The 20,139-nt window shown below is 25.1% G+C and overlaps 3 protein-coding genes across 12 annotated transcripts; 1 reads left to right on the top strand and 2 right to left on the bottom strand.

Moving 5' to 3' along the window:
• Positions 1-1,840: 1,840 nt before the first annotated feature.
• LOC132920031 (histone deacetylase 11) lies at positions 1,841-11,789 on the bottom strand. Of its 9 annotated transcripts, XR_009660686.1 has the most exons (9): positions 11,557-11,783; positions 11,127-11,284; positions 10,447-10,557; positions 10,200-10,291; positions 9,941-10,154; positions 9,705-9,871; positions 7,228-7,336; positions 2,879-3,970; positions 1,841-2,706 (listed from the first exon to the last, which is right to left on the bottom strand). XR_009660686.1 is itself a non-coding variant. In XM_060982051.1 (8 exons), exons 2-8 carry the CDS (start codon positions 11,247-11,249, stop codon positions 3,803-3,805), a joined length of 984 nt encoding a protein of 327 aa, XP_060838034.1. In that variant the 5' UTR covers positions 11,250-11,284; positions 11,557-11,789; the 3' UTR covers positions 1,841-3,802. The 9 variants fall into 9 exon arrangements, 8 of the variants coding, with proteins under 8 accessions (XP_060838034.1, XP_060838035.1, XP_060838037.1 ...); XM_060982051.1 differs by having other exon boundaries at positions 1,841-3,970; positions 11,557-11,789; XM_060982052.1 differs by having other exon boundaries at positions 1,841-3,970; positions 11,127-11,280.
• Positions 11,790-12,869: 1,080 nt separating this feature from the next.
• Positions 12,870-15,088, bottom strand: LOC132920342 (protein SEC13 homolog). 2 transcript variants are annotated; one of them, XM_060982643.1, is made up of 2 exons: positions 14,915-15,088; positions 12,870-13,965 (listed from the first exon to the last, which is right to left on the bottom strand). In XM_060982643.1, the coding sequence occupies exon 2, from the start codon at positions 13,932-13,934 to the stop codon at positions 13,026-13,028; it is 909 nt and encodes a 302-aa protein (XP_060838626.1). In that variant the 5' UTR covers positions 13,935-13,965; positions 14,915-15,088; the 3' UTR covers positions 12,870-13,025. The 2 variants fall into 2 exon arrangements, with proteins under 2 accessions (XP_060838626.1, XP_060838627.1); XM_060982644.1 differs by lacking the exon at positions 14,915-15,088 and adding an exon at positions 14,662-14,787.
• A 103-nt stretch (positions 15,089-15,191) lies between these two features.
• Positions 15,192-18,952, top strand: LOC132920341 (cysteine--tRNA ligase, cytoplasmic). The gene is made up of 11 exons (XM_060982642.1): positions 15,192-15,370; positions 15,444-15,815; positions 15,887-16,202; positions 16,263-16,403; positions 16,485-16,695; positions 17,049-17,284; positions 17,356-17,589; positions 17,656-17,800; positions 17,864-18,072; positions 18,290-18,664; positions 18,752-18,952. The coding sequence occupies exons 2-11, from the start codon at positions 15,631-15,633 to the stop codon at positions 18,875-18,877; spliced, it is 2,178 nt and encodes a 725-aa protein (XP_060838625.1). The 5' UTR covers positions 15,192-15,370; positions 15,444-15,630; the 3' UTR covers positions 18,878-18,952.
• Positions 18,953-20,139: the final 1,187 nt, after the last annotated feature.

Here is a 20,139-nt window from a genome sequence, read left to right as displayed (position 1 = left end):
TTTCATACTTTATTATAATATCGTTACGAACTTGCGATGTTATTATACGGGTATATGGATAGCTATATACGCCTATGCAACACCGCAGCTTGTGCGACATTGTGAATCGCACATAAAAATACCAGTTTCTCCTATACACTGTAGGTTTAGTAATGTTATACGAGTAATAATATCATTACGACGACGCGACGGCTATAGAAGCTTATGATGTGCGGCGAATTTTGTCGCTCAAATCGAACGGTAATGACGTGTTTAATTTTTTGTATGATGTATTATAGTTCTTTAATTTTTTCATCACACTCCTTTGCTAAACGTCTACGAGCCACCACTGGTATACAGTAACGTATTATAGGTATATCTAAGTGTCCTAAGTTACTAAAAGTAATAGATATGATGAACTTTGAAAGTGTTTATCTTATATTTAATATACTTAAAAATATAGCTTCAAATTGTTATATTAGTACATTATAAGTATACATGTTTTACCTACAATCATTTACAAGTTCAGATTTGTACACTTTGAGCAAGTTTTCATACATTATTGATTGCTATTCACGACTATTAGACTATTACAGGGATATAATGGATTTTGAGCGGATGTTTATGTGTTTTATATAATATATATTTATTTTTTTTTTACTTTCTTGATTTTAAATTAAGTAAGTATAGTAATTGAAATGAAAAAAGTCTGAATTTTTAAAACTTCAAGAATTTGTGTTAAATGTAACTCAGTTGTAATGAGTAGGTAGATAATTAGGCTAGCTTTAACAAAAAATATTAATGAGAGAGATCCGATATCACACCCAAGCGGTATAACGATTTGAATCCAGAAAAATGTCGGCGGCGTGAACAGCCCCAAAATTTCTATTTTTTTTTTAACTTTTCTCCAAAACTATTATAGCTAAAAAGTAGTTAGTCGATAGGCGATAGCTCATTAAAAAGGGATTATCAAGTAGGTACAAAATGTAAGATTAAAAATTTTCAAAAAAAATAATTTAATTTTTCACAGTTAAAAAAATAGTTATTTTTTGCTAGATTTTCATTTAGCATGGTAGATTACTGAAACCGGAGAACGGATTTTGTTATTTGGGGTCTTGTTAGATTCGCATTGTCTAGGAGAAGTGTTGTGAAGATTTTCAAAACTTTATCTTTAATTGTTAACTCACTACAAAGCTATAAAGCTGAAAAACATAAAAACGCCCAATAAAATGTGTTTTAATTTTTTTTGGAGCTCTGTAGTGAATTAATCATAAAAGATAAAGTTCTGAAAATTATACATACATATTGCATACAATTAATACATTTCTAAAAATTGAAAATCAAGAAAGTTTACATGCATTTCTGACTTGGCAAGCGTTTTTATTAAAAGTAGGATAGAAATATAATTATTATTTTTTATTTGTTTACAAATATTATGTTTTTATATTGCATATTTTGAAGTATTTATACTTTAAAAATATATTTTTGTTGTATTAGGTAAAATTTTATTAGTGCAAATTAAAATTTATTTTTGTGATGAAATTTAACGTAGAATTATTACACATTATAAGTAAGTGAAAACAACTAAATTTTATATTCCCTTATTTAGAAAAACAATATTATTATTATTATTATTATTATTTATTATTATTAATATAATTTTATCTAGCTTAAATTAACAATGAAAAAAGAACTTATGTTGTGTAATTTATAAATTTATAATTATTGATTGAATCTTTAATAGATGAATGTGTATACCAACGTACCGATTTATTATTTAAAATAATTTTTATATTTAAATCTAAAAATATTTTATATTTTTAATAGTTTTAGTACACTTATTTGATATTTTGATGTTTTATAGGGCATATTTTAACATTTTATATTGAGTATATGTATATTAAATTTTTTAGTGGATTAAAATCTAACATTTAATTTTTACAGATGTAAATAATACTATATAACATACATATGTATTAAATAAAATTAACTTTTTATTCATATATACTTGAGCCTTGAGGTTTCCTATTATAAGTATACTCATAAAGTAAGTAAATAAGTCATTAGTTTATTACATTTAAATTTTTAAGTCTTTTTTTAAATTTATTTTATTTTACTAACAGATTCACATAATATAACATAAAATTTAATAATATAAAACAAAATTACCTAAGTACCCTGAATTTAAGTTGGGTACGGAACTACGGAATTACAACATACTTATGACTATATAATAGTATATATTTGAATCTATATATAGACAGGTTTAATTATAATATTAATGCCGGGTATCATATATCAATCATTAAACATTTAATGAATCAACAGCTTAATAGTCCCTTAAGTATGATTTAGTGACTATGATTGGACCATTAAATGTAACTATGTAAATGTAATATTTTTTCTAACGACCCGGCATGCCAAAAATGAGTTAAAATAAAAAAAAATACATTTATACTACATAGGTAACATAGTATGTAACTACTACTTACGAGTAACAACTTGTTTACAATATAAAATGATATAACTGATATAGCTACTTATAACATGACATAAATTAAACACGAATGAAAACAAAACAATAAAAACGTAATTAACTCATAGATCATAGACCATAGTATTTTAGTTGATACAAATAAACAAAAATAATGATGAAAAATAACGAAAAAAAAAATAGTGAATACTGCAATAAATTAATACCTACAACTGACGTAGGTGCTGTGGTACCTAAAATATATTTTTAAATATTTAACAAAATATCTAGGTAATACTGTTCTTTAATTCTGTCATACCCATACGTAAAAAAATATTTTTTTTTAACGCAGGTCACATACTAGTAGAGTATGATAAATACTTATAACGTTAAATTTATTGATAGGTAGGTAAAAAATAACGATACCTGACTTGTATAAGAATGAATTGATGGGCCATCGAGAAAATATCACAGCAAATAATTTCTTTATTTGTATTTTGAGGAAAAAGGAATTTGATTTAATTCAGTCTTTAATTATGAAAAATAACCTATGAGATTATAATTATTGTTAACATGAATACGAAAAGGATATTATTCTTTTTTTACATGAAGACAGCAACATCTACAACAAATAATATAATTAAAAATAAATTCTTGGTTAGGTTAAGTGTAAAACTGTGTAATTTTATATCTACCAAACAAAACTCATCCATCACTATATTTTTTAATATGATAAAAACCACCAAGCATTTTTAAGGGTCATATTGGAAAAAAATGTATTTTTCAGTATGCATGTATAGGCAATTTATAAAATCTATTGACCGGCCATTTATGGGCGATATGAATAATTATGTTAGTATTATATTATACACTATACTGCTCGGTAATTTAAATTATGACACAACCAGATCACTGTTAAACTAATATATTAAATTTCCATTCAAGATTAATATATATATTTTTATATATATATAATATTTATATTAATATATAAATATAAAGTTACTATATAAGTCTAAATATATAATATATATTATTATTTTACTAAATTAACTTTATTTATTTTTACTACCTTGTTATGTTAAGAAAATAATTTACTACATACTAATTAACTATTGAGTATTGGATATTGGAATACCGAAGTCTTATTGAATGTTCTTACATTATTATTACTTCTTGTTTGTTATTATATTGTACATATATATATATATATTTCTTTATATTTTTCTATGACACATACTAAACAGCATTCTTCTTATTGTGTATCACACATTTTCTGAACGCTTTTCATTGTTTAATAGAATAATAATAGTACATGTAGAGCTTATATTTTACGCTTATAAATTTGTATTATTCCACTTGAGATGGTTTTACTAGCCCTTGTTGTACTAGATTTTGCAATGAAGCTGCTATGATGTTCGCAGTTGACTTACGATAGCCACCGGACGTCAACATAACTAAAGGAATATTATTTTGTTGAGCTAATTTGAACACCATTTCATCTCTTTGTATTATTCCCTAAAATTAACGTTATAACATTTTTAATTTGAGAAGAATAAAATATTAAAAATTTGTTAACTGTTGTTAAAATACACGTGGCTTTATTAAGCCAGACTCAGACTTTGCGTATATGTATATTGTCATATAACATATGTGTTTGATATTGTAGATTGTGCTACAATGTTTCTGATTTCTCCTCATTATCGAAAACGTAATTAAATGATGTAGAAACTGTCAAAAACATATGTTATATGACAATGTATGCTAAGTCTGGCCTAAGTTTATATTTGCTTAAAAATATATGGTTTTAAAATTAAAATAAATATTTAAATTACTATATTATTTTGCAATTTTTACATGATCAATATTATTAGGCTATATATATATATATTATTTAGATATACCTATGTATACATAGAAACATAAAAATAACTGAATTTTTTTTAGTTTAACTGAAATCTGTGATATAATTTTAGAAAAAATAATCACAAGTATTCAACTTCAATATGAATATTTTAGATTCTGATCAGAGCGACGATTTATTGGTCTATTGGTACTTATTGGTTTTACGATGATTAATTTTATTTATATATTTTTTTATGCCCGTCACCTGTCATTACTTTTTGGAGCAGTAAAATTATCTTCAACTATGAGAGCGGTTTCTGATATAAAATTCAATCTATTTGATACTTGTGGTCAAAAGTAATTCTTACTAGTCTAAGTACTAAGTACTTTTCAAATAATCAGGTAAAATTCAAAAAAGAAAACAGAAATTTGAATAACTAGAGACTAATTTTCAACAAAATTGTAATATTTTAAATTTATAGTATGAAAAATTCTTGTTTATGACTTTGTGAGTAAATAACTTGAAAATAAAATACAAGATTTCTCATAATATTTTTTTCGTCGATTTATACAAAGTATATCGAAAATACACAACTAAAACACAAAAATCACAATTTACTTTTATAAGCGTTTAAGTTCAAATACTTGTGAACAGTGGCGTTGCCAAGATTTTAAAATGGGGGGAGAGGGCCAAATCTAAAATACTAAAAAAAAGCATAATCAAACAATTAACAATAACAGTTCATTTTTATATCAAGTTGATACAGTCGATGGGAGGCATAGCCCACTGCTCCTCCCATGGAAAAATTATGAAAATATTAAAAAAATATGGGCGATAAGTTCAAATTCTGGTTATTTTGTTACTATTAATACTATTCATAAACATTTGAAATTTAAAACTAAATACTTCATAAGTTATACCTACATGTAGCAATTTAAAAATATATGGTTATAATTTTTTTAGAAACGTTTAATTTATTAAAAACTAACATTTTTTAAAAATCAAAGTTGGAATTTCTTAAAAAAATCTATAGTCTAGCTTTAGTAATTAAAATTGAAAAATTTACAAAATAGTTTGTAAATGTTTGTAATTTTAACGATGTATTTTCAATATTTTTTAAGGGGCCGCTACACCAACATTTGTTTTCTCTGTCTTTTTCCTACATACAAATAAAATAAAAGATTTTAAAAAGATATTCCGTATTTCTACGATTACGACTCTCATCTGGTTCAGTTTAGGGCAAAGGAATCTATTATACATTTTTTAAAGAAGAATATTTTCTGTGCTTCGACTAGATAGATTTTTTATATTTACATTTTTTTTTAAATATAAGCTGTTTTAATTTAAAATAATTTCGATTAGTTTTAATCATTAATAACTTATTAAAAAATGTAAACATTAAAGATCTATCCAAACAAAGCACAGGAAATATTCTTCTTTATGAAATATATAATAGGTGCTTTGCCCTAAACTGAACCTGAGAGTCGTAATTGTGGAAATACGGAATATCTTTGTTCCAATATTATGTGGAAGATAGACAGAAAACAAATATTAGTGCAGCGGCTCTTTAATTTCTGGATGAACACTTTAAGATAAACATTTTTATAAAGCTTTTTCATTTATGATAAACAAAAATTATATTAAACATATGTAAATCGAATATTTATTTTGTTGTGGTGGCTGATGTTATGGTGTTGTAGGAAAAAGGGGACCGATCTAATATTGGGACTCTGGGAGTGAAGGAAAATACAAAGAAGATGTATGCTTTTTAGTTTTTAATAATTTCTCATTGTATAGTTATACATACCAAGACTTAATTGAATATAAAATAAAAGAACTATTTATTCATAGACCTTAGTATAAGTTATAAGATCTAAATATATAATATTTTAATATTAACAAAGAACACACCTATGGTTTATATATTTTTTATTAATTTTAGTTTCAAAACACTTGTTTATAATCAAATTTTTGCTAAATAAATAATAATAATAATAAAAATTATTATTATTAAAACAAAGAAAGAACTATTAAGAAATTCGCCGAACAATTATGTATAAAAATTTTTTTGGAATGAAGAACTCAAAAATATCATAGTAATAATATAGTTTAAATCCTTTTTTTATAAATTGGAAGCGGATCTCAGATAGTAAGAAACAGTTTTTAATACCTCATTATTTTTTGCACAAATTACATACAATAGTGAACAAAGCTAAAACATTTAAAAAATTCTGATTTTATGTGATTATGTGAATACAACTTAAATACAAGCATAAATTGTAATAATCTATTTAATTGGACGCTACACTAGCGTGTGTTGTCTCCGTCTTACAAATGTAAAACATAGCAAAAACTTTTTTGCGCTGAAAAGAATCGCGAAGGCTACAGTCATAACCGAGAAACAAAATGTTCACTAGGTACATAACAAGAAAAACTTTGGCTGTGAAATATCGTTTTTATTTTTTCGATATCAGAATTACATAAAATGTTATTCAAATTTGAAAAACGCAAAAATAATGGATTTTGAAACAATAAAAATTAAAAACTTTTTTCATATAAGTGATAAAAAATAAAAAAAATTTCAGAGATAATGTTCTCAACTATATATTATATATCAATTTTGAGTCTTAACTATCACTACAGCCTGAATGATTCTATCCCTTAAGGCCTCAAAAAAAAGTTTTTGCTATGTTTTATACATTTGTAAGACGGAGACAACACATGTGGGTGTAGCATCCTCTCATTTCTTGAAATTATGTACATTACAAATTTAAGATTACCCAACTAACATACTTTAATACATTTAATACATAGTTTAAATATAATTTTTACCTATTTTACTAATAATATAATTGATTCAATTTTATAACTTAATCTAATATTATCATTAACATGAATAGTATTATGAAAAAAATCAAATTAAACTTGCCTCTGGAGTAATAGAGAGCAACCCCAACTTATCTCCTTTTAAAATGTCTGTACCCGCATTATAAATAATGAAATCTGGTTTAACTTTTATGAGCGATTCAATCAAAGCACTAAAAATAAATATGAAATCTATATATTTGTATTCGTTATTAAGATGAAAACAATAAATTAATAGTTTTTAATAAAAGTGCACAATGACTAACATCATACATCATAGTAAACAGATAAAAGCATCAGATCAACAAATACATTATTTAAAGATGGGTATCATTAATTTGAGCGGACTTGAGAATTATCGTATCGGTATCATTATGTATAATATATATTATATTTTTTTTTTTATTTAAAAGAATATTTAAATCGATGATTGCTGAAACGTCACGAGTCACATCTCACATATTTTATGAAATTGAGATATTAGTAAAAATATATACTATAGTCATGTGTTTCTAATGTTTCTATGCGTTGAGTGTAAAACTGTAAAAACATCTTTAGTTATACTTTTTTTATGTATAAAATTACAACCAAAAAATTTGATTGAGAGTGAAACAGTCTTTAGTCAATGACTTGTGTCGTTTTTACTCTCTTCTGATCCTTATACTCATACTATAGGTTTTATTTTTAAAACATATTTTGAAGGTAAGGCAAATACTAATAATGTAGTATAATTTGAATGTTGTATAGCCAGTATAGGTCGATTATTTCGAAGACAATTCAGTTTACCAATAATTTGGTGAGAAAGGAAAAAGTACCTTTTAATGTATAGTTTTTTTTCACTACTACGCTTATAAAAAAGGGATGGTAACAACTAGTGAAAATATAAATAGCGTCAATAAACATAATTTCTGGTTGACACTACCTGGAACAAACCATATTAAATTAACGATAGATAAAGACATTTTACCGATAAATTAAAATAAAATGAAAGATATAAAAAAATCTGCATCTCTTTCTAAAATAATCAATTCATTTTGGAATGAAATTTTCAAGGCGAACTTTGGAAAAATAAAATATGAAAGACGTGTGAAAATTAGTATTTTAATGTTTTAATACCACGAATTAAAATATAATTAATACTTAATAGTTAATATATTTTAATTCGTGTGTAATACTATTCAAATGTAATAATTTACTTGATGTTTATAATATAATACTGTTACAATGTAATAATATGAACTTTTTTTATCCTTAATTAAGTTATTTTCTATGTGTTAAATCAATTTTTGGTTTGTCATATTTTCATTGATTGGAAAAACGTCACAATTCATAAAACTTTGAAAGTTAATAATAAGCATAAATTAAATTTTTTTACGCAGAAATTATATATAATTAATATATGTTATGTTTTAATGAGTATTCATTCTTAAATTAATTTTTTTTTCAAAATTATTTATATTATATAGTTTTTATCAATTATCCAAAAGTTTTAAACTTTTAAATAATTGACTTATTTGCAATCTTTATAAATATTAATATAATAATATTAACTTTATACATATTTTCAGTATACCCTTACAACAATAATTAATATTATTATTAAAAGTATTTTAAATAAATATATATGTAGTATGTATTTAGTATAATAATATGAGTTTTAATTTTAATTGTATTCATTATCTTTTTCAGTTACAAATAAAAATTAATTTCAAATTAAATTGCAAGAAAATTGATTTTTTTATATCATAAGTGATCCGAACAACTCTTTTTCCCAAACCTGTTCAGATTAACAAGACCCTACTGTACCTACTAGTTTTTTCTGCAAAATCTATTTGCTATTTACTAGCTATTAGATATTTGAATTTAAATAAATATTTATGATTTTTACTGCTTATAAATTATAATAATTCTATTAACTATTTAGTTTTCACAAAACACATACATAGTCATTTAAATAGGTAATACATAACCTGATGGCTGGTTATTAGATTAATTTAAACAAATGCAAAATAATACGGTAGTTAGTTTCTTAGGTAAATGTATCTATTATCTACAATACTATTATTACCATTATTCATTATAATAATTTTTAAGTGCAATTTTAATTCTAAAATTGTTGTTTACTGTAAAAAGCTATTGGTGGTAACTAATAATCATACGCCTATATAATTCATGTAATAAACTGACCATGCAGGGTTAAGTGTAACAAGGTTATAAACATATTAATATATTATGACAAATGTAAATTGCAAAATAATACAGGTGCATACTATTTCATATGGATATTAGAATTAGGAAGGGGTAAGAATGTAGTATGAAAAATGTACAAAATACAAATGTTATTCATATGCATACATTAAGAATTTCATGTTTAGTGAATTACACTAGGTACTTACTAATAAAATACTATTTAATACATTGTGCTTATAACACTAATAGAACAATTTATATTAAATGTAATATTTATTTATTTACAAACTTAATATATTTGCTTTAAATATTTTAAATATAATTTTATTTTATTAGCTAATAGGTTTTTACCTTTCAACAGTGGTTAAATATTCATAATCTTGAACAAAGTAATCTAATTTCACAGCTTTTGAAATTGCAGTTTCTGCATATGTATCTTTAGGGTATATATTTTTATTAAATACATCAATAATAAATACTTTTGAGTTACCAATAAAATCCCTTTCGTATCCATTACCCTTTGAAAAATGTACAACATTTTTGAAAACAAAACTAATGGTTTTTTTTTTATTAGTGTTTTGACTAACCTGATGAGCATCTAAATCAATAATCATCACCAGTTTATAGTCATTTTCTTGTAATGCATCATTCACAACCAATGATATATCAGCATATGGACAAAACCCTCCACCACGATCTTTACTACAGTGATGAAAACCTCCTCCTAAATTAATAGCAACTCCTTCTTTTCGAGCTATTTTTCCAGCTAACCTTGTGCCTCCAACCTGAAATCTAAAAAATCTAAAAATAATTATAATGAAGTAATTTGAATCTAAGTTTGTTTACCTAAGAGGTCTTAAATATTGTCTTTGAACCAAAAAATTAGGAAATAAGACAATTACGGGAATTTCTGATATACGTGCAGCAACATAACTCCACTATTAATTAAACAATCGTAGAATATAATATATTATATATTATTATTTATAATTATATTTTTTTTACACTAAAAATGTTAATTGATACATCATATTGTTAATATAAGGTTAGTATTGAAACAAAATCATTTTTATTACAATAGGTACCTATTTACTTTCAAACTTTTAAGATATTTTCCACTATGAATCGTAAGCAGTTCATCTTCAGTAATTTCATCAGGAACATAGATATTACTTTGATTTAAACCCAAGGTATTTTTTAGTATCTAAACAAATATTGATGGATTATTAATTGATAAATATGTATTGGTATTAACTATTAAGTACCTATATATTAAAAATATTAGTTATTTGAATAAGATATAATTGGTTATCATACCATCATAGTTTTAATAAATAATAATTCACATATTGATTATTAATTGAATAAAATACAGGAAAGCTATAAGCTACCAAACAAGTCCAAAGCCATTCAAGAGAAAGTCACCATTTATATAATTATTAAAAAAAAATAAAATTATTATAAACTATAATATTATTTAATCAAATATGCCAACTCGTATTTTTTCAATTCTAAATTCTATTTGTTAATTAAAAATCAAAAGAATTATAAGTTACTTGTTAAAATGTATTCAAATAATAAATACTTAATAACTATCTAATCTTTTGCATAATTATTTATAAATTAAAATTAACAATCAAATAATATACTATACTATTGTATTGTCTTCTTATGAAAACTGAGAGCAACAAAAACAACACAGGATTAAGGTTTAATTCAAATGAAAGATTGGGATACTATATTAAAGTAAGTTTTAGTAACTTAGTTGCTTACTTTGTAAATGTGTGCCCATTTTTTCGAATCAAAGGGATGTAAATTTTCAAGACCAAAAAATGTAACATTATATTCTTTTCTATAAACTATTGGCCAACATTCTTTGGGTTTTATTTCAACCATTACAAAATACTGTCTTCAACAGTTTAGGTACCTAACTAGACAAATCATTTCTCAGTTTATTATAAATATTATGAATTATATTATTTTGTGACTAATATAACAGTCACTATCATTATTTGTTAATAAATTCAAAGAAAAAAGTAGGTACTTAACATTAAACAAAATTAAGTTTTCAATATTTGCTATATTATATACTATAGAATTTATATATGACCACTGAAGTATATAAATACATAATATAATATATTTATTTCAATAACTATGATAAAACAGGACTACTGAGTATACTGATTACTGTAATACATACTTAAAACTTAAGTACTTAACTCTCTCAAATTTAAATTCCAATGACAAAGCGATAAATTAATTAAGGTAAATCTAAAAGTTTTATACTTATATCGATTTTTGATTACCTAATGGCTAATACCATTGGTTATAAATAGTACTACTTATAGTCAATGCTAAAACCTACTGAAATTAATTAATAATTAAATATGAATTATGAATAATACATTTTAATTTAATTTATTTTGTGATAACGATTCAGTTTAAAAAATGTGTGAAGATAATAGCTATTGACTTGATAATAGAAAATATATTTTATACTTTAACCATGGTTCAAACTTTATTACATATTATACCATGGTTATGTGTTATACCATAAATCAAGTTTGTTCAATAGGAAATCTGAAATAGCTGGATTTAAAATGTTCAGAGGGAATATCAATGTATCATTATTCGTTGTGTAAGTATGTCATTGCAAAAATTTCGGCAAAAACATATAATATTTGGATTATAATATTATATCGCCGAGGAGGAGAGAGGTGTTTTGGGTGTTTTAATATCCAAAACGCTCCTGGTTACGCGACCGAGGCCTGAGTACATTTATTACTTATTAGGAGGTTAAATTAAATTGTATACCCTTTAAAACAAGATAATTCACTACCTAACTCATTTGACTATAATACTTACATAACAAATTTAGTTATTGAATGAAGAATTCCATGTTAATATAATATATTTTCCCTAGGTTGAGCCAATTACAATTATTTATTATGGTGCCCTTTGAGCAAAATATTGATAGGAATATCATTCCAACCATATTTTATTCATTTATTCTCCCATCCATACTCAAATTATTAATAATTAAAAACATTCCATCGTTTCCCGTCTAATACTAAACAGTTATTTGGTTAGGTAATTGCGAAACCAATAAGTACCATTATTCATTAAATACAAACATTTTTAGTTTTTACCTGTATGCATATAATTTTTAATTGTTTCACATTTTAAAAAGTTATTCTAAATTAATAATATTTTTGTGTTATTTTAAGATTAATATTGCTTATATTTTAATATGATATAATTAAATAGTAAATACCCAAGCTTCATACAACTAATTATTTATTGAAAATACCAACCCCTTTCCCATAAAAGTGGATAATAGTTTCTAAAAAGTAAAAACCAATCAACTCATTAATGAGCGATTATTATATTGTATTACAGTAGAATCCCTTTTGTTTGCAACTCCAATTGATCTGACTTATTATCAATATTTAGTAAATTGCTTTAAAAATACATTTGAATTTACCAATTTATATTAACAATTTAAAGTCCATAATAATTACAATCATGTTTATTATAGTATATTTTTTTTATGACAAAAAACAATACCTAATTTTCGATTATTTAATTCCCATTCAGTAGATTTTTTTACAAAACTTTTATTACAAAATATTTTAAAACATTTAAAAGTAAAAATAGTACAATAAACATTTAATCATCCATCCCTTTATTATCATCAATTTCACTGCAACTAACCCAATGACCAATTGTTTTTTCTTTCCATAATGATACTTTATTAGTTTCAGCAGATACTGCAAGTACATTCCCAATTTTCGACCAGCTTACAGTCCAAACACGGCTATCAAACAAATGCATTCGTACAGAAGACCATTTGGAATAATCATCACTATGTGACACTACAACAGTCTTATCTTCGGAACAACTAGCAATTAATTGTCGATTATCACCAATAGTACATGTCCATGCCACATCTCGAACCCAATCTGTATGACAATTTATTTCACCAACTTGTATCCATTGATCATTTTCAGCAGTCCATATTTTAACTAAATTATCGCAGCCACCACTTGCCAATACTAACTTTTTTCCAAAGTCTGTTTGATCAGATCCAAATAGTAATTCTTTGTATGGAGCCCAAGCTACAGTATTACATCCATTATGATGGGCACTAAATGATTTAGAAGACCATTCTTTGTTGAACACATGTACTCCAACAGACCCATCTGAGCTAGCACTCGCTAGAATTGTGCCATGTTGATGGGGTGCCCAAGCAACAGCATTAACTGAAGATTCATGAGTAAATTCAAATATATTAAACCAATCATTGGATTCTTTCCATACAACAACACGTTTGTCATAAGAACAAGAGGCTAATAAATGTCCAGACACAGGATGGGACCAACAAATTTGCCATACAGGTCCATGATGACCCTTAATGTTGGCCAATAATGTCTTATTACCATTGTTAATACTATATATTTTAATTGTTTTATCACTTGAGCATGTAGCTAAACGCTGACCATAATAATCCAGTTCAGCATCATGAACTTCGCCTTCGTGTTCATTCAAAATTAAGCCAGTCATAGGTACCATTTTCATATTAATCCTCCAAATAAAAACAAATGTATACCTGAAATAAGATTTAAAACATAATTATTAAGTTTAAATTTAGCAAAATAAATAAGCAAGCATGAAATAATAGTAGTTTTATTAAAAACTTGACGACAAGAAAATGTATAAAATATGTTTGATATTTGAAATTAAAATTTTATCTCGTATTCTAGGTGGTTTAAACATCCATCATAACACATAATGGTTTGGATTGTATTTATGCAAAGTTAATATTTTATAACAAATAGATATATTCTAAATTATTTATTATTTACCTAATGTTATTTATATTTCAATAACTTATTGTAAACATTTAATGAAATAAAAACTATTAAAATTTAAAATTAATCAATTCCATAATAATTCATTTATATAAAAGTTACAGTCAATGTAACTTAATTTTTTTTTTCTATTTTACAAAAAAAATATTTATGTCAAAATTATAAAAATGAACTTAATGTTATTATTTGTTAATAAATATTTGTTTTTACAGTGGTTTATTGCATTTATGAAATATTAAGTTAAATTTTAAATTTTATTGGAGAAAGCAATTTTAATGCTAACTTATGTACTTAACAAAACAATCATATTATATACTTTAAGAATTACAAATTGAACTATTTGTTAAGTCTGCCAAGGAAGATATTCAATAGTAACAACTAACAAGTCCAGTTTAAATTTACTAACAAATTTAACTTAATACCTTAGTACCTACTCATTTCTTATTTCTCATTTTGTAGTGCTAGGCTTGAGATAATACAAATTAAAATTTATCGTATTCCTAAATTGAAATACACAATTATTTACATATTGTCATATTAAAGTGATTACTTTTAGATATATAATGAAAAAATACCAATTAAAAATAAATGTATTGAATAGACCTTATCAAAATAACTAATTTTTAATGAGTTACAATAACATTGCTCACGATAGACGGCGTCGGAATAATAAATAAACGAAATTACCTTTGTAAGCGGTTTAATAAATCCAACAATGTATTGATGAATTTCGAATTGCTTAGAGATCTAATTTGCTAGTTTTTCAAACACAAATCACATCATAACTCACACTATACATCAGTCACTTGTAAAGTTGCAACTTTCAAACTATGCATAATTATTATTATTATATTATGTTATTTATTTTGTATCTGATAAGAAAATAAAAATGTCAATCTGTCAACGCGGCAGAATGATAAGACGCGATAAGTGTTATCACTTTCTTATGGCCCGATCGCTGTGCGGTTTCACCGGATGATAATAATTATGCACATGATTCATGTGGACTGCGAGTTTGTGTCTGATGACTAAAACTGGTATTGATGCCATTTAGTATTAGTACTAACACTAAAATATAAAACCACAGTCTACTACAACTGTGCGGTTTTAAGATTTACAGAATTTTGATTGATACGTGTTTACGTAAGTACCTACTTGTTTATCATCTAATAGCCTACTTCAATTGGTAATATTTATATGACGTTGACGTGTTTAGAAACAATATTTGTTGTTACTTTTGTGACAACGTGCGTTCGTGACAAATATTATACAAACAAGTATTAGACGCTATAGTACTGTTGACAGTATTACACGTGTACAATAGTTTTGTTGGATATAGTCGAGTCAATATTAATCCTCTAGAGACAGTCTGACAGTTGATATCTGAAACACACAGTATCATTATGGCCACTGCAAAGCGAAGTCAACCAGCATGGTCTTGTGACAAATTGTCTGATACACCTCGCTTAAAGTTGTTCAACAGCTTGACAAGAAAGAAAGAAGTGTTCATCCCAAAAAATGAGAATAAGGTACATTGGTATAGCTGTGGACCTACAGTATATGATGCTTCACACATGGGGCATGCTAGGTAAATACATAGGTATATTGTCTACTTTTTTTTCATCATAATTTATTGTCTATTTTTTTTTACTTTTCTAGGAGTTACATTACATTCGATATACTACGAAGAGTGTTAAAGGATTATTTCCATTATGATGTTGAATATGTTATGAACATCACAGACATCGATGACAAAATAATCAAACGAGCACGGCAGTTACATTTGTTTGAAGAGTATGTAAAGACAGCTACCGATAAACAAATTGTGCAAAAAGATATCCTTCTGGCTCTAGGTGACCTAAAAAAAGATATTGAACAGATGGACCCTGATAAAAAAGTAATGACATTAAAAGCTATAGAGAAAATGACCTCTGTCTCTCAACTAATCGAGGGCTCATCATTAGATGATATAAAAGTATGTAAAAATTAATAATTTTTTAATTTTAAAGAATTTATAAGAAAAGTTTTATTTTAGTTGGCATTAAATGAAATCAAAGATTCATTTGGTGCTTATTTAGATACTTTAAATAGTGCAGATGTTCCTGATAACAGTATATTTGAATCTCTACCCAGATTTTGGGAATCAAATTTCCACTCTAATATGGCTTCTTTAAATGTTGAGTATAATAATTGTTTTTGAAGTTAAGTATTAATGACACGATTTACAAAGTATGTATGTAATTTTTTTCATTAACAGATTTTACCACCGGATAAACTTTCTAGGGTGAGCGAGTATATCCCTGAAATCGTAGCTTACATAGAAACAATAATAAAAAATGGTTATGCTTATGAATCTAATGGTTCAGTATATTTTGATGTCGCTGCATTTGATTCTCAACCTATTCACCATTATGCTAAGTTAGTTCCAGAAGCATATGGAGATTCAAAATCACTACAAGACGGAGAAGGTAAATAATATTATTTTTAGAATTCATTACTAATTAAAATATTAAAATATGTATTTAGATTCTAATTTTAAAGTATTTATGAAAATAAATATTCTTGTCTAATTCTAACATTACATTATTTGTGTATTCTTTAATTATTTATAAAAAAACTTGTTCAGTGGGATCTATTATTTTCTTGGTGAAATAAGTGTAAATGTATCAAGTTTTGTTAAAATAACAAAAAAAAAAATTTATATTAAATTCAATAGTTTAGTAGATACTAAACTTCTAATTACACAAAAAATATTGTAAAAAATGTTGGAAAATTGTGTTCTTATAGTTTGAAAATGTAAATAAAAAATGTAACATTTTAGGTGATCTAACTACAAGCGCAGTCAATGAAAAACGTTCTCCTAATGATTTTGCACTTTGGAAAAAATCAAAAAAAGGTGAACCCTGGTGGGACTCTTCTTGGGGAAAAGGTAGACCTGGCTGGCATATTGAATGCTCTGTTATGGCTTCTTGTATATTAGGTCAAACATTAGATATTCATACTGGTGGCATTGATCTAAAATTTCCACATCATGATAACGAAATCGCTCAAGCAGAAGTAATTATTAGTATAAATTAATACATCTATTTTCTTAAAATTAACTAATACGGCTATTCTGTGTTTTGTAGGCCTATTACAACAATGAAGAATGGGTTCGGTACTTTTTGCATTCTGGTCACTTAACAATTTCAGGATGTAAAATGTCAAAATCTTTGAAAAACTTTATTACTATTGAAGATGCTCTCAAGAAGAATACATCAAGGCAATTGAGACTTGCCTTTTTGCTACATTCATGGAAGGATACTTTAGACTATAGCGAAAGTACTATGGAGTCAGCAATGGCTTGTGAAAAACTTCTTAATGTAAGTCTCATATGACTTATCATGTTTTTGTAAGTAATATTTATTATGATGAGTTAAATTTTTTAGGAATTCTTTTTAAATGTAAAACATGTAACTAGAAGAAATGATGTTAATGCATTAGCTATTGGATATTCAAAGTGGTTATCTTCTGAAATAGAATTGAGCAAGAAGTTCAATTTATGCAAATCAAATGTTCATGCAGCATTATGTGGTAAATTTTAGTTGTAAATGGAAAAGTAATAGACAAAATTTTTTTAATCAATTAACAATTTAGATAATATTGATACAAAGACAGTATTAGAAGCAATCAGAGAATGTATATCTGCGTGTAATGTATATTTAAGAGACTGTGATTCTTCTGCTGTAAATCATACCTTATTGTTGGATATAGCTAAATACATCACCAAAATATTGAAAGTATTTGGCATTAAAACAGCTGATGAAATTGGATTCCCAGTAAGCGAAGGGAGTTCTTCAGGCGATGTAAGTATTAGAATTATTTATTATTCGTTTATACTCCATTTGTGTTAACAAACCTCGGCAACAACAAGTGTTTGTAACTGTTTGTATATAGTAAAGCTATCCTTCTACAAACAAATGTTCTACAGAGGTCCTTTCTTAGCATCAATGGTGTGTAGAATTGTTTATACTCAGCAAAATAATAAAAAGATTAACATTAATAAAACAATACTGTTTTTAGGTTGAGACTATTGTCACTCCGTACCTAAACATTTTATCAGATTTTCGTGACTCTGTTCGTGGTATTGCTCGAACAATAGGTTCTAAAGATATACTAATCTTGTGTGATAAACTCAGAGATGAAATTCTTCCTGATAATGGAGTTCGTTTAGAAGATATTGATGGAAAACCTACTGCCATTAAATTTGTGGGGCGAGAAGCAATTTTACGCGAAAGAAAAGCTAAAGCTAAAGCAGAAGCAGACAAACTTGCAGAAAAAGAAAAAAAGAAAAAAGAACAAGATCTGGCACGGGCAAAAAAAGAAGAACTTAAAAAAATACACCCCAAGGATTTGTTTAAATTAGAAACTGACAAATATTCAGAATTTGATGAAAACGTAAATTATATTTTTATATTTTAAATATTAATAATTTTTTCTTAACTGATTAGTATATATAAATATATTTTTTTTAAATTTTAATAGGGTCTACCAACTATTGACAGTCAAGGTAACAAAATTAGTAAGGGATTGACTAAGAAGTTACAAAAAATTCAATCAACTCATGCCACATTACATAAGGAGTATTTAGAAAGTATTGAAAAAATTTGATATAAAAATAAAAATTGAAATCATGTTTTGTGTTTTATTTTTTATCAATAATAGATTTTATTCTTTTACTTTAAATTTATTTTCGATCATTATTTTTAATAACTGTGTCTAAAAAGTTAAAAAGCTCTGTGTAATATGCATATTGTTTACTTGTTTTTAAGCTTTTTGGACACTTAAAAACAATACAGTATTTATTTTAAAATTATTGGTGACAGTATTATTGAAATAATTTAAAAATAGGTATACTTAAATAGTAATATCTTCAATTTATATTATATTGAAGTTAACAAATGTAAAAAATGGAATTACACTAATCCACGGTTTAAAAATAATTTTGCCTCTTATAATAATTATAAAATGAACATTTTTTTTATACATTTTTTAAACTATGAATAATATTTGTATATGTTTATTATTTAATGTTTAATTTTCATTTTAAATCTAAGATGATTACTATAATATATGATGATCATTTAAAATTTTAAAATTATTATTGTTGCAACACGCCAACACTACATACATAATATTATGTATATATTCTTTCATTGCCAATATATGTGTAATAAATAATTTATTTCAATTAATATTAATTTACTTTAAACTAAAATTAATTTTTTTTATCCAAAGTAGTTCTAAAAATCCAGTATGATTTAATTTTAATTTTAAATAATTAAAATTGTTTTTGGCACTCTTGTTGAGTTTTTATTAAATCCTGAACCTTACTAATCTATAGTCTTAAAAATATTTTTAATTTTTTCTTTAAAGATTTAGTATTATTTTTAAAGTTAACTTAACAATGGTAATTTATTTTTCTGTTTTTGTGCCAAATATCTTTAAATTTAATTTGCATAAATTACCATATAATTTTGTTATTCTATTATTATACCCATCTACTTAAAATGTGTACACATCTTTATTAAAAAAAACCTCTGTGAATTTAGCTGTACATGTTTTATCCACGAAGTTTAATAATATTTGTGATCTGAATAATAATACTGGAGGTTATCTAAAATTAAATTTAATAATCACAAACAATAATTAAATTCTGAAAATACTATTTGTGTATTAAACATATTAATAAATAATTGATTAAAAAATTAATTGCATATTCCAAATATAAATATTTTTCTTTTTATTAATGTACTTACTAATGCTTTACTCATGGGTATAACTAGAGGGGATTTAGCCCCCTATAAGGTTTTACTTTTTAGCCTCAATTAGCCTTCAAATAAATAACTTTGGTTTTCTAGGACTCTAGCCCC

The sequence above is a fragment of the Rhopalosiphum padi genome, chromosome 2, assembly GCF_020882245.1.
Source record: "Rhopalosiphum padi isolate XX-2018 chromosome 2, ASM2088224v1, whole genome shotgun sequence".
Lineage (NCBI taxonomy): Eukaryota > Metazoa > Arthropoda > Insecta > Hemiptera > Aphididae > Rhopalosiphum > Rhopalosiphum padi.
Note: the sequence above shows the minus strand (reverse complement) of the source record. Positions and strands in the feature narration are given on the sequence as shown.